General features: G+C 55.4%; 1 protein-coding gene across 18 annotated transcripts in view; it reads right to left on the reverse strand.

Annotated features, from left to right (window-relative positions):
• CACNA1D (calcium voltage-gated channel subunit alpha1 D) overlaps positions 1 to 11,689 on the reverse strand; it is a 296,054-nt gene that overhangs the window by 2,162 nt on the left and 282,203 nt on the right. For 16 of the 18 annotated variants that reach the window (XM_082742639.1, XM_082742638.1, XM_082742630.1 and 13 more), the window contains 7 exons: positions 8,678 to 8,794; positions 7,629 to 7,996; positions 6,932 to 6,958; positions 5,280 to 5,429; positions 4,796 to 4,959; positions 2,069 to 2,190; positions 200 to 520 (listed from right to left, as the gene is read on the reverse strand). In XM_082742639.1, the coding sequence (XP_082598765.1) occupies positions 200 to 520; positions 2,069 to 2,190; positions 4,796 to 4,959; positions 5,280 to 5,429; positions 6,932 to 6,958; positions 7,629 to 7,996; positions 8,678 to 8,794 (1,269 nt within the window). The remainder of the gene's footprint in view (positions 1 to 199; positions 521 to 2,068; positions 2,191 to 4,795; positions 4,960 to 5,279; positions 5,430 to 6,931; positions 6,959 to 7,628; positions 7,997 to 8,677; positions 8,795 to 11,689) is intronic. The other 2 variants (XM_082742634.1, XM_082742636.1) reach the window with 1 other exon arrangement.

Consider the following 11,689-nt stretch of genomic DNA (forward strand, 5'->3'; position numbering starts at 1 on the left):
AGCTCCATTAGAACGGGCAGTGGTGGTATTCTTATACTCATGCTATACGTACCATCTTTGCTTCCGAGGAATGGGCGTGATCCAGAGGGAGAGGGACCCAGCTTGACTCCTAAGCCTCACCCCATCCCCAGAACCGCCACGGCACTGGCCTGCCCCCCTCTTCTGTGCCCTGGAGCCTGCCTGTCTGTGGCATACTCACCGCCTCCACCAGGCTGTCTGCACTCCTCTGCTTGTCACTGTTCTTGTTGCGGAAGCTGCTGGGGACGGTCAGGCTGGCTGGTGTGAATGTTCGGTACGAGATGCCAGGCTCGTCCGTGTACCATGAGCTCCGGTGCAGGGATGGCAGGCTGCCGTTGACCTGGTCCAGGGCCTCCGGTCGCTCCACCTGGATCAGGGGTGCATAGCACGGCGTCCAGTCCCGGTATGGAGGGGTCGCCGGGGGGGTGGCCCATGACCGGGTTGAGTGGCTTGGCGAGTACTTCTGGGCTTTACTGGAATCCAGGCCTGCAACTGCCATGATCTGGGGAGAGAAGAGAGGAGGCGGGGCCAGAGATCCTCAGGGGTGGGCCCGAGGGCTCCCCAGGCACAGCAAGCAGGAGGCACTGCTGCACTGGGGTGGCCGCGGATAAAAGACAAGGATGTGAAAAGGACACAGGTAGTAAAATCTGGCTTCCTGGCAGACTGTTTTCCATTTCCCCGAATCCATAATGAACTTCTCATGCCTGTTCCTAAGGAGGCATCAGCTGCTAATTCATGAAATTGTGGCCAAGCAGTGGAGAATCAGAGAAGACATTCTCCCTGGGCTGCATGAACACACCACCCAGTTCACTCTCTGTTTAAATACAGAAGGACATGTGGGGCAAACGAGTCATTCCCAGCCCTCAGAAGCAACACTGTTCTCTCCGCTCCAGTGCAGTTCACCACACCAGCCAGTACCCGGGCTGCTCTGGAGCTCTGGGCGCCAGCTGCTTCCCCTGCCTCCAGTTGCCCCCGGGCAGCCACCTCGGCGCTCCCTCTCTGCATGGAGGGCCACAATCAGAAGCCACAGCCACCCGAGGGAGGCAGTGCACACAGGGATCTGGCCCTGGGTGGGGGGTGCAACAGCAGAGGGAGGGGTATTCGCACGCACGTGTCCCCCGAGACGTCCAGGCCTACTTGGTTCATGGCATTTGATGGCTGGGCCTTCCCATGCTTTGTCCTTCCACAATAAAGCAGGACATGAATAAAAAGTAACATAAAAACTGATGCAGACAAGAAAGAAGTTGGCGGAGAGACCTGAACAGAGAACACCTGAAATGGAAGCTAGTGCTCACGCGCTCAGGACACCGGCGCTAAGCGAGCTGGGCAGGAGCCGGCTCTGCACGCTCACGGCTGGGGCTCCCCCCATGCCCTCCGGCCCCTGACACACGGACGCAGTGGACCACATCTCTGACATGCTCTTTTGCAGAAAGAAAAAGTGCCTTATTCTTGCCTTTGAAGCAAAGCCCTGGTGAGAGGGCTACAGCCCCACCACCTCTCTAGGCCCCGGGCTCCCTCCTGTCCAGCTGCCTCACTGTGGCCGGGTCGTTCTCCCTGGACCACACTCTCCCCTTGAGGGCAGGGTTGGAGGCTCGCCCACCCACGATGCCAGCACCCTGCCTGCAAAGGTCTCTACAGATGTGTCTTAATGAAGGAAGAACGTCTCTGAGCAAATAAAGGGCAGCACTGATGGTTCAGGACCAGGCAAGCGGGCACCACTCCATGCATCAGGGACTATACCAGGCCCTGGAGAGAACACAGTGTGCACCACGGCCAGGGCCCAGCTTTGGAAGCTGGCAGCCTTGGGCTCCTAGGTCAACTGGTCACGCACCTCCTGTGGAGCTCAGGCATGTCACCAGCCCTCCCCCTGATATTTGCTCATCTGCGAAATGGGGCTCGTGACCACGTCGATTTGGACTGAACTGGAGTGTCTGTGAAGGCTCTTTTCTTCCCTCCTGCTACTAGCAGCCGGGAGGGGGGTGTCCCAAGGGCAGCAGCTACACCGGCTGCCCCCAAGCCTGTGGGGTCCAGGCCAGGTGGGCCGGCTCACCTGTTGCTGCATCAGGTGCAGAGGCAGGGCTGTGCGGCGGGGCACGGCGGGGGACGGCGGGACTTCCTCCTGGCTGCTCTGCCGCCGCAGGCACTCGAAGTTGAAGGAGGATCTCCGGTGGGCTGAGAAGCAAAGCACAGCTGTGGCTGTGAAACCAGCGTTCTGTAGGGCCCCCGGGGCTCAGGGTGGCCCCTGGACACTCAGCTGGGGGCCCCAGAGGAAGCAAACCATATGTCCAAGGAAAAGCATTAGCGGGTAAGGTCTCAGAACTTTGGGAGGATGGAGAAGCTGCCTCACTCAGGGATGTTTTTAGTTAAGGGCAAGCTGGATTCTTGTAAACCTGGGGCCTGTTCTCATGAGGCGGAGCTCAAGGCTCTGGAGGGCAGCTCTTCTGACTGGATGCTCCGGCCCAGTACACACACTGTGGGGAGCACAGCATTTCAGGTCAAGAACACAGTGTTGTTCTCGACTCCTGGGAACACCTGCTGCTGCCCTCTTCTCTCCCTGCAGGTATCCCAAGTGTTTCTGTGGTGCCTGGCATCTTGCTGGTGCTCCCATGCTTATACCTGTTTTAAGGGGAGTGACTTGCTATCAGCTCAACTAGGTTAGAAGCAAAATCTTTCTTTGGGGAAGCCCCAGCTTCTGTAGCACCGAAGGCAAAACCAGAAAAGAGCACCATTAGAAGTGCCTCGAAACGGAGGCTCATGCATAGGCTGAGCAATGACAAGAGATCCCAAGTTTGTGGCTTAATGGGACACAGGGCCAGGGAGGTCAGTCCGAATTCTGGGCCCCCAAGCACAGGCCAGAGGTCCCCTGGGAACAGGTCCACCCTCAAGGGTGCTGGCCCTACAGACATACGCGGGGGCCTGACAGTTTGCAAGGCAGGAGCAAGGGCTCTTCAGCCCTGTTCCTAAGATTCCAGGCATTTCTCATGCCCCAGCAAAACCCCATACCCCCAATTCCTATACTGGAAAGGTGCCGGGGCAAGCCTCCCAGGCTTCCTGGGGATCACAGGAAGTGGCAGGAACCAGGTTCTGGGAGAGATCTAATCTAAAAGTGTGAGAAGACTGGGCTGAGCCCTTGGCTGGCCCTGCCCAGTGCAGGCAGAAGAGACAGGCAGCCCCAGCCAGGCAGGCTTAAGGTGTCCCCTGGGAGGCGTGCTGGGCCGCCTTTGCCTCGGTGTCCCACCTCGGCAGGACACAGCTGCACAACAGCTGCTGTCCTCATGAGACTGCCGGGCCTCTCCCGTCGGCATACCCTCCATGACCCTCCTAGGGGCAGCGGGCCAGAGCCAGGAGCTCGGAGCCCACAAAGGAAACCACCATCTCTCTCATTCGGGTAGTGCCGTTGTTTTGAAAATCAGTCCGTGGATACACCCATCATCTCACCGGCTGTGCACAACCTATTCTGACAGAGGAGATAATCCCACCATTGCTAAAAACACCTTCCTCCGCCCAAGGTCTGAAGTGATGGGCAGCAAAGCAAATAAAATACATTTTGTTTACTTGCCCTTACAAATACAGAGGGCATCTGCTCTGGCCCACTCTGGTTCCTCACTTCGCTCAGTGGTGCCCCGAATGGTGGGCATTAATGTAGCCACCATAGGGGACATAGGGAGGGTCCAGGGAGGACAGGGCACTCCACGGATGAGGGGCCTCTGCTGGGCTCACCTGCATGCTTCACCTAGTATTTTGGGAGCTCAGAATTGCTCTCTTCAGCAGCATGTGTTTGGGGCTGCAGAATTAAATATTAACTGTGGAAATGGGTCTGATGAGACTCTCCAGCGTGTCTATGACCATAGGAGAGAGAAGAGGGCCCCAGGCACCACCCAGCTGGACTGGTTACGGCACATGGAGTCAGACGACTCAGAGACAATGTGGCTTGGCTATTTCTGGTTACTGATTAGAGTCCTGCTCAAAAATATGCTTCATTCCTCAGAAACACCAGGAATAGGTATCTTTTAACCATCACTAAAATGCCCCCCAAGTGCAAAATCCACCTGCCTGGCCAGAAGCAGGCAGGGGCCACAGCTTCATTTCTTACCCAGGCCCAAGCCCCTCACTGGGGGGTGAGCTACACTTCCTGCAGTCCTACTTAGGCCACCTGCATAAGAAAACCAGGTGGGGGACAACTGGCCCCCTGCCTTTTCTCAGCAGGATGGGACTCCTCCAGCCCCAGGATCGGGGCACTGACCCAAAACCTGCTCCATGAGGAAGGGCACTGGCTGACACATGGCGAAGATGGGGGGTGGCAGAGGGGGGCCCCTCAGAGGTGCGGTGGGGGGGTGTTGGTGGGACAGGCCTGGGCTCAGGTCCAGCTCTGCACAGGGGCTGCTCACTTCTGCCCTCTGAGGCTCAGTTACCCGGTCCACAGAGAGGGCCTGACAACCCCACGCTGCACATCGCGCCTACCCCACGTGATGAACCCCAGGCTCCAAGGCAATGATAATGTGCACAAAAAGTCCCTCATCGGAGGGCATGTACTGGGCACATTCGGGACCACATGCTTCCCTCCTCTGTGCTCAGAGAGTTAAGAACGGTGCCGAAGTGGTTTGAGCTCAATCACGTGGGACACGGATGAGACAGAAGGGAAAGCCGATACTGATGGGGTCTCCAACCCCATCTGGTCTTGCTGGTCTTGCAGACAGACTGTCCCTAGTGCAGTGAGACCACACCTGTCACACTGTTCTCTGGGAGGCTTCACCCAAAACAAAAAATCTGGCCTCACATGTCGGGGTGGGAGGTAGTAGGCGTCTCCTTGGAGATCTCCGGGAATCATAGCAAATGGGTGAGTCCTCATCCTCCAAGAAGCCTTGGGGGTGATGGTAGCCTCGGGGCCGCTCAAAGTCCCAGCTGCCGCCAGGGTATCGGCTGTAGTAGCTGTAGTTTTGCCTGGGGGTCAAAAAGGCCAGGAGAAAGGGTAAGGGGCACATGAGACCTTTGTTAACAAGTCCTCTTAGCTCAGACACACCCATGGTCACAGTCCCCTCCCCAGCTTTCAGACACCCTGGACTGGCTGAGAGCCAGGCAGTCAGTCCTCAGCTTCACAGAAGATTCGGAGCTTTGGGAGAAGCTGGTCTGAAAAGGCAGCCCCCACTCTGCCTGCCTCTGAGGCAGTCCAGGTGTGGTATCGGCGGGCTCCTGCTGCAGAGTACGAGGGGCAGGAGACCGCCGGGCCTCCTGATATCAGCCCGAGCCGCAGAGCCGCTCACCTGCTCCCGGTTGGTGAGCCGGCATCCTCATAGCCCTCCTCACCGCTGAAATACTCCTGCTCTTCCAGGCAGCGGGAGTCCCTGAAGTAGCCACAGATCTCCGGATCTTCCCGGCAGATAGTGGGGAACTGCTCATCCCCCGAGTCAGACCTGCAGTGGTGAGAGAAGGCCCAAGGACCTGAGCACCCAGCAGGGCCTCAGTGTGTGGCTAGCACCCCTGCCCCATGAGCCCCTGGCTCCTCCCTGGTGTACCTGGGGCTGGACTGTTAAGCCCCTGGCGGCAGTGCTGTGTGAGCATGTGCGTGTGCTGGGAAGGGGTCGCTCTGTCAGTAACTTGCACAGTGCCCATGCCAAACCACTGTGCCCAGTGGCCATGGAGCCAAAAGAGTGGGTGTCATTTGGAGAACAGAATAAGGAAACGGACCTAGAGGCCTGCAGCAATCAGCAGTCACGGGGAGAAGACACTGGGCTCCCGGGCCAGCTACTCTGATCCCTGCTCCTTCCTTCTCTGGCCCATGTGACTTCAGGGTCCAGAACAAAGAGGCTCTCTGACCAGTCTCCCACTAACTCTGACCCAGGAGATGCGACGGGAGTTTGGGATAGTGTCCCTGGGGAGACTCACAAGGGTGACACCTGCCAGGTTTTCAAAGACAGCCCTGCCAACACGGCAAGACTGTCCTGCTCGCTCCCTGAAAGCCGCCATCCTGGCCTCAGTCCTCAGGAAAACCAGCCAGGCTCCGTCACATCGACTCTCTCCCAAGAGAGAGGACTGTGCTCCCTCCAAGTTCTTCGTTCTCGCACGTTGCTGCTGAGCAGCTGACTACACTTGATATAATTAAACCAAGAGACCCAGCCTCTCCGTCCCCAACAAAATGACTGTCCCACTGACAATTCAACCTGGTCCAGCAAACACACAGCAGGACTCAGGGCACGAATGTGGAGGGCTACATGGAAGACAAAGGAGAAGACCCGGTCTCCAGTCTTCAGGAGGTTGGGGTCACACTTTTAGGAAGCCCCCGCAAGAGGCTTGAACCCTGCCAGCAGCAGGCAGGGCCAGCCTCCCGGGCCAGGTGCCCAGAAGTGTGCCATGGACTCCCCCTACACGGAGGTCACGAGGCGTGCAGGGGCTAGCCCATGGGCACATGAGCGTGTGAACACCAGTCCTTGGAGGATGACATAGCCTATGCACAGAGGGACCGAAAAGCTCCTTTGCTTAAAAAGAATCAACTACTGGGGCGCCTGGGTGGCACAGCTGGTTGAGCATCTGACTCTTGGTTTCCGCTCAGGTCATGACCTCAGGGTCGTGAGGCAGAGCCCTGAGTTGGGCTCTGTGCTCAACAAAGAATCTGCTTGAGTTTCTCTCCCTCTCCCCCGGCCTGCACATGCTCTTTCTCTCTAAAATAAAATAATGAAATCTTAAAAAATGAGAGAAAGGGGTGGGGGGAAGGAGCGGAAGGGAGGGGAGGGGAGGGGAAGGTGGAAGGAAGGAAGGAAAAGCAACCCCTCTGCCTCTGGAGTCCACAGCCCAAGCTCCACTATCCTATCAGGCGGTCACCTCAAGGGTAGTTCTCAGTCCTCAGCACTGAGAGGCCCGTGGGTTACACTCACAACACAGAGCATGCAATGCACAGACACAGGTGATGAGCACATACCTAATGTAAGTTTCATAATAGCGGGTTCTATCCAGGAAAGGCATAACACGGGAGGGAGGGAGGGAGAAGATAAAGATTAAACACTGCCAGTGAAATTTGAAATGCAGATTATCAGGCTAGTTCCTAGTGCAGAGGTCAGCAAACTACGGTTTACAGACCATATAGGGTCCACGAGCTACCAACAGTTCTTACACTCTAAAAGGACTGCAAAGAAAAAAAAAAAATCAAAGGAAGAAAATACTTCATCGCATGTGACCTTGGGAAGTTCACACTGCAGTGTCCATAAAGTTTTCTTGGGACACAGACACACTCACGTGCCTACACAGCGTCTATGACAGCTTTCCCTCTACAACAGCAGAGCTCAGGTGCTTCAGTGGAGCCTGTATGGTGCCCAAAGCTTAAAGTATTTACCCTCTGGCCCTTTACAAAGGTTGCCAGGCCCTGTCCCAAGGTATGTGGTCACCACTGGGGAAGGTAGTTTACAGCAACTGATGCTGTCTTAAAGGCCAACACCTTTGGCAGGATACAGGATGGCTGGTGGCCCTTTATCCTTTGGGTTCATCACTGGCTCCCGGCACTCAGAGGTTCGAGTGCCCAGGCCCCCTGCGCATCTCCCATGTGTGCCAGGGCACAGGGGAGAAAGCAGCGCCTGGGGCAGACGCTGTATCACCATGTGCAAACACACTTTAAAGGTTACCTTTTAACACTGGACCTTCTTTGAGGCTCCCGATCATGCTTGTGGGAGGAGTGATGCCCATTTTCAGACATATGCTCAAGGTTCCCAATGCTGGGCCGCTTTCCAGGGACAGCTTTGGACATATTGGCATTATTGAGATTGGCATTTGTTGAGCTGGGAGCTTGCTTTCCTACGGAATTATGGTTATGATGGCTATGACACCCCGAATTTCCTGCTGGAGGAAACAGCGGTCTCTCAGTATCACTTGCAGGTGGAACTGAAGGCCTTTGGACATGCAGGGGACGGTGGGTGGTATTGGTCTGCTGAAGGGGGTCTCTCCTATCACTATTAACATGATTGACATGGTTTCCAAGCAGGGCACCATTTCTCTGCAAAATAATGGGAGACAACACCAGGTAATTTAACAAGTATTTGATGCAGGCTAGCTTTGTTAGGTAATTTTTTTCTACACGAAACACAAACTCTAGGTAAGCTCCGTAGGATCCCTGTAAAGCAATCTGAGTGTCTCATAGATCAGGCCGATGTGTCTGTGTGGCAGCTGGCCCCCCTGAAATGAGGAAGCTTCCCGATCCCTGAGCTGGGGAGCAAGCTCTTGGCTGTCACACAAGCGTGCTCTTCCCGTCGCTCCAGGTGGAGGGGACTTATAGCCAGCAGCGCTGGCTGGCAGCCCCCAGCGGTTGAGGCTGGACAGAAGGCATGCTCTCTGGGCTGGGGGGGCTGAGGGCCGGCCCAGGGAAGAAGGGGGTCACACAGGCAGGCAGCTGCTAGCAGGACCCAGGAAGCTCAGCCACACTGGCCAAGCGGCTGTGGCCAGGCTCCTCTGAAGCTGCCAGCATGGGACAGAGTGGCCAGCTCAGGACGGAAGCAGGCCTGGCCCTAGAGGAGGTGCCGAAGGTCTGCTGTGGGGAAAGCATGGTCCATGAGCCCCTCTAGGCCCGGGGGCTGGCGTGCATTCTCCAGGTTCTTTTGCGGATCACCGACTCCCCAAAGTGAAGTCCTGCCCTGCTATCTCCAAGTGGCCAGTGTGTAGCTAGGCGTGGAATAATTACTTTGAATACATCTTCTTCTTCTTCTCGTTTTGTTTCCTCCGGCTCGTCATCTTGCAAATCACATGATATAGCACGCCGGATTTCTGGCCCAATGTCATGCAGTGTCCTTAATCCTGCCTAGATCAACAGAAATGGCAAAACGGATTAGACAATGTGGGTGTGCTGGGCCCAGCCTGGGTCCTGGCTCTGTTCCTGCCTGGTTCAGCTCTGGCAAGGGAAGCTTTCTCCAAAGGGCAACCCACAGGAGTGACTACTCGTGTGAATGTAACCGAAGGGTCCTCGAAGCCCCAGGGTTGAAGGGTATGGTCAGGAGTTCCAGACGGTCCTAGACTTGAGGCTCCGACCCAGTCACCTCCTTCTCATGTAACCCAGCTTGCAGGGGGCAGTGTCTGCCGTGGCCAAGAGCACATGCCCACATCTAAATGACAGTCTACAGAAGGAGGGCCTGCAGAGTCCTCTGACAGAGCCCTAGAGGGGGCCAGGAGCACAACCTGGGCCACTCTATGGGGAGGGTGGCCAGGACTCACTCGCCATGACCTAAGTACAAGTGTGAAGGGGCAAGGAGACCAAGCAGCCAGCAGGGCCACCCGTTCTGCAAAAAAGCCATGGGAACGAGGGCGTGACAGCACACACTGCAATCACCAGCACATTCAGGACCATGACGGAATGGGTCGACACGCACACAGACCCAGGCCGCTGTGCAGCGCCAGCCACCGTGGCCATCCGTGGTGCCCTGGCCTGGAACCCCGGGGTCAGGCCAACAACTTGCCAACAGCTGGATCATCTTCTTAAAGACCACAGCACACTGGAAAGGGCTCAACAGCCTCTGGAGGCTGTGCGGGATGACCCCTCCCGTCCCCTCGCTCACAGAGTCCTTTGCCTGAGACCCTCACCATTGGCCTTATTTACATGGGGCCCCAGGTTCCACCAGAACAGGGCCTGGGAGAAGCCCTCCCGTTGTCCCCAGCTTTGTTGGGGAGACATCAGAGAGGCTTCTGCTACACAGGCAGAGGTGGAGTTGCCGGCTCTGAGACAGTTCTGTTCTGACCATCAACTTGAAGAAAAATAGCATGCTGACTTAAAGACTGATAGGGACACTACAGCCACTTTACCCTTTTCCACAAAAAGACTGGCACCCGAAAGAGGTATTTCCTCCCTGCCACCAGGCTTAAGCCCCCCTGTCCTAAATCTGGGCAGGACCCTCCCATTCGCAGGCAGTCCTGCACCTGGGCAGCCACAGCAGAGGCTATCTGAACTCCGCTGCACAGAGCTGATGTGTAGTTCACACTCCATCACCAAGATGCAGGGGACAGCTGGGCCTGGAGGCAGGCGTCAGGGGAGGGATCACGTCCCAGCCCTTCCTTCACAATCCCCAGCAGTGGGGAGTGGGAGGGGCGGGGAGAGTGGGGATATTGGCTGTGGTCTGGCCAGGTCCCACAGGGCTGGCTCCCCCTGGTGTGGGAATGCTCACAACTGGTGGTCTGCAGATGCCAGTGGTGGTGATGGTAATTTAGAAAGTGAACTCCTACAGGAACTTCCTAAGAGGTTCCTGTGAAAACCACCTCCTCCTCCATAGGAGACAATGCTGTTAAAAACAGTACACCAGACTAGGTCTATTCCTTGAATAGAGGAGCAGGTGCCGGGGTGGGGCAGGGGGTGTCTTTCCATTTCATGAATTGTGGGTATGCAAGAGCTGCCTGGATTCACAACTCTCAGGTTCCTGGCTAGGAATGGTCTTATTGAGGAAAGACACACATGTCCTGCCACCAAATCCAGAATAGTTCAGGGTATGGTCAGTAGGCTACCTTACTTTCCCGTCCCTCTGACCACAGGCACGAGCTGCATGTGTACAAGCATACACATACACACTCATGTAGGTGCGCACCTACACACACACACACACACACACGCTTTCCCTCTCTCAGGATGCCCAAGACTGTACATATGAGCCAGGGGAATCATCTCGCTTGGACGTGGACCTACTTGTCCTTCTCTTGTAAACATCAAGAAGGCAACAACACTAATGTCCAGTGGGGGAGAGCTCTTTCACACAGAGCTGCGAGTCTGTGCAGCAAGGTCCAGCCCCGCAGTGTCCAATAGCCTGCAGTTCATTCATTCAGTGTTTTCCAGAGCACAACCATCAAGAGAAGATTAGCTAAGCCAGGGTTTCATTATCTGGCTTTGGATCACTGGGAGGAAAGGCTGGCCACAGGTCTGAGGCTCCCAATGAAAGACCAGTTTTGAGACACCTGCTGCTGGGTCTATAAGATAAACATAGGTGACAAAGCACTAAGTCAATGTCCCCAGGTAAATTATGTATATAAACCCATGTCATGAGGCACCAAGGGCTTGGGATACCCCTGAGTTTGGGGAAAAAAAAAAACCCAAAAAACAAAAAAACAAACCCACATAATCCTATGCACTGTCATTCAACAATTTGGACTAGGTCTGATTAAAAGAAATAGAAAACTATTTATTTGGATAATTTTTAACATCATCCTCTGTTGGCGGGTTGACATTTCACTGAAATACACATATAACATAATTGCATAAGAAAAACAAAAACGGTCTCCAGCAGGTCTCCAATGGTATACAAGATCAGGAGAGTGTGGTGAACAGACACAGGACATAGAATTTGTTTGCAACATAAATCATGGAGAAAACTGAGAGGCAGCTCAAGAGGCCCCTTCTGAGGACAAAGAATGACAACATATTTATTAAAGAGACATCAGAGGCAGATAAAAAGCATCACACTTCCTTGACACGAAAGCAGAGGTTTAGAACTCATGATTATGTTTTGCTCGCTCCACGCAAAAAGAAACACATCTTCTAAGAGTCAGGGATTGACCTGAATCTTTCACACGGGGTCTGGGGAAGGATAAGGTGGGCGGGGGCGGGGGGAGGCGGTGCAGAGGGGTGGTAGCAGAGGTGGGTAGGGTGTCTGCAGGGGGTGGGAGTGGTGGTGCCAGGAGTGCAGTGTCTGCTGAGGGGGTGTCAGGGGTGGGGTGTCTG

Source organism: Mustela nivalis (assembly GCF_964662115.1).
Source record: "Mustela nivalis genome assembly, chromosome: 1".
Taxonomy (NCBI): domain Eukaryota; kingdom Metazoa; phylum Chordata; class Mammalia; order Carnivora; family Mustelidae; genus Mustela; species Mustela nivalis.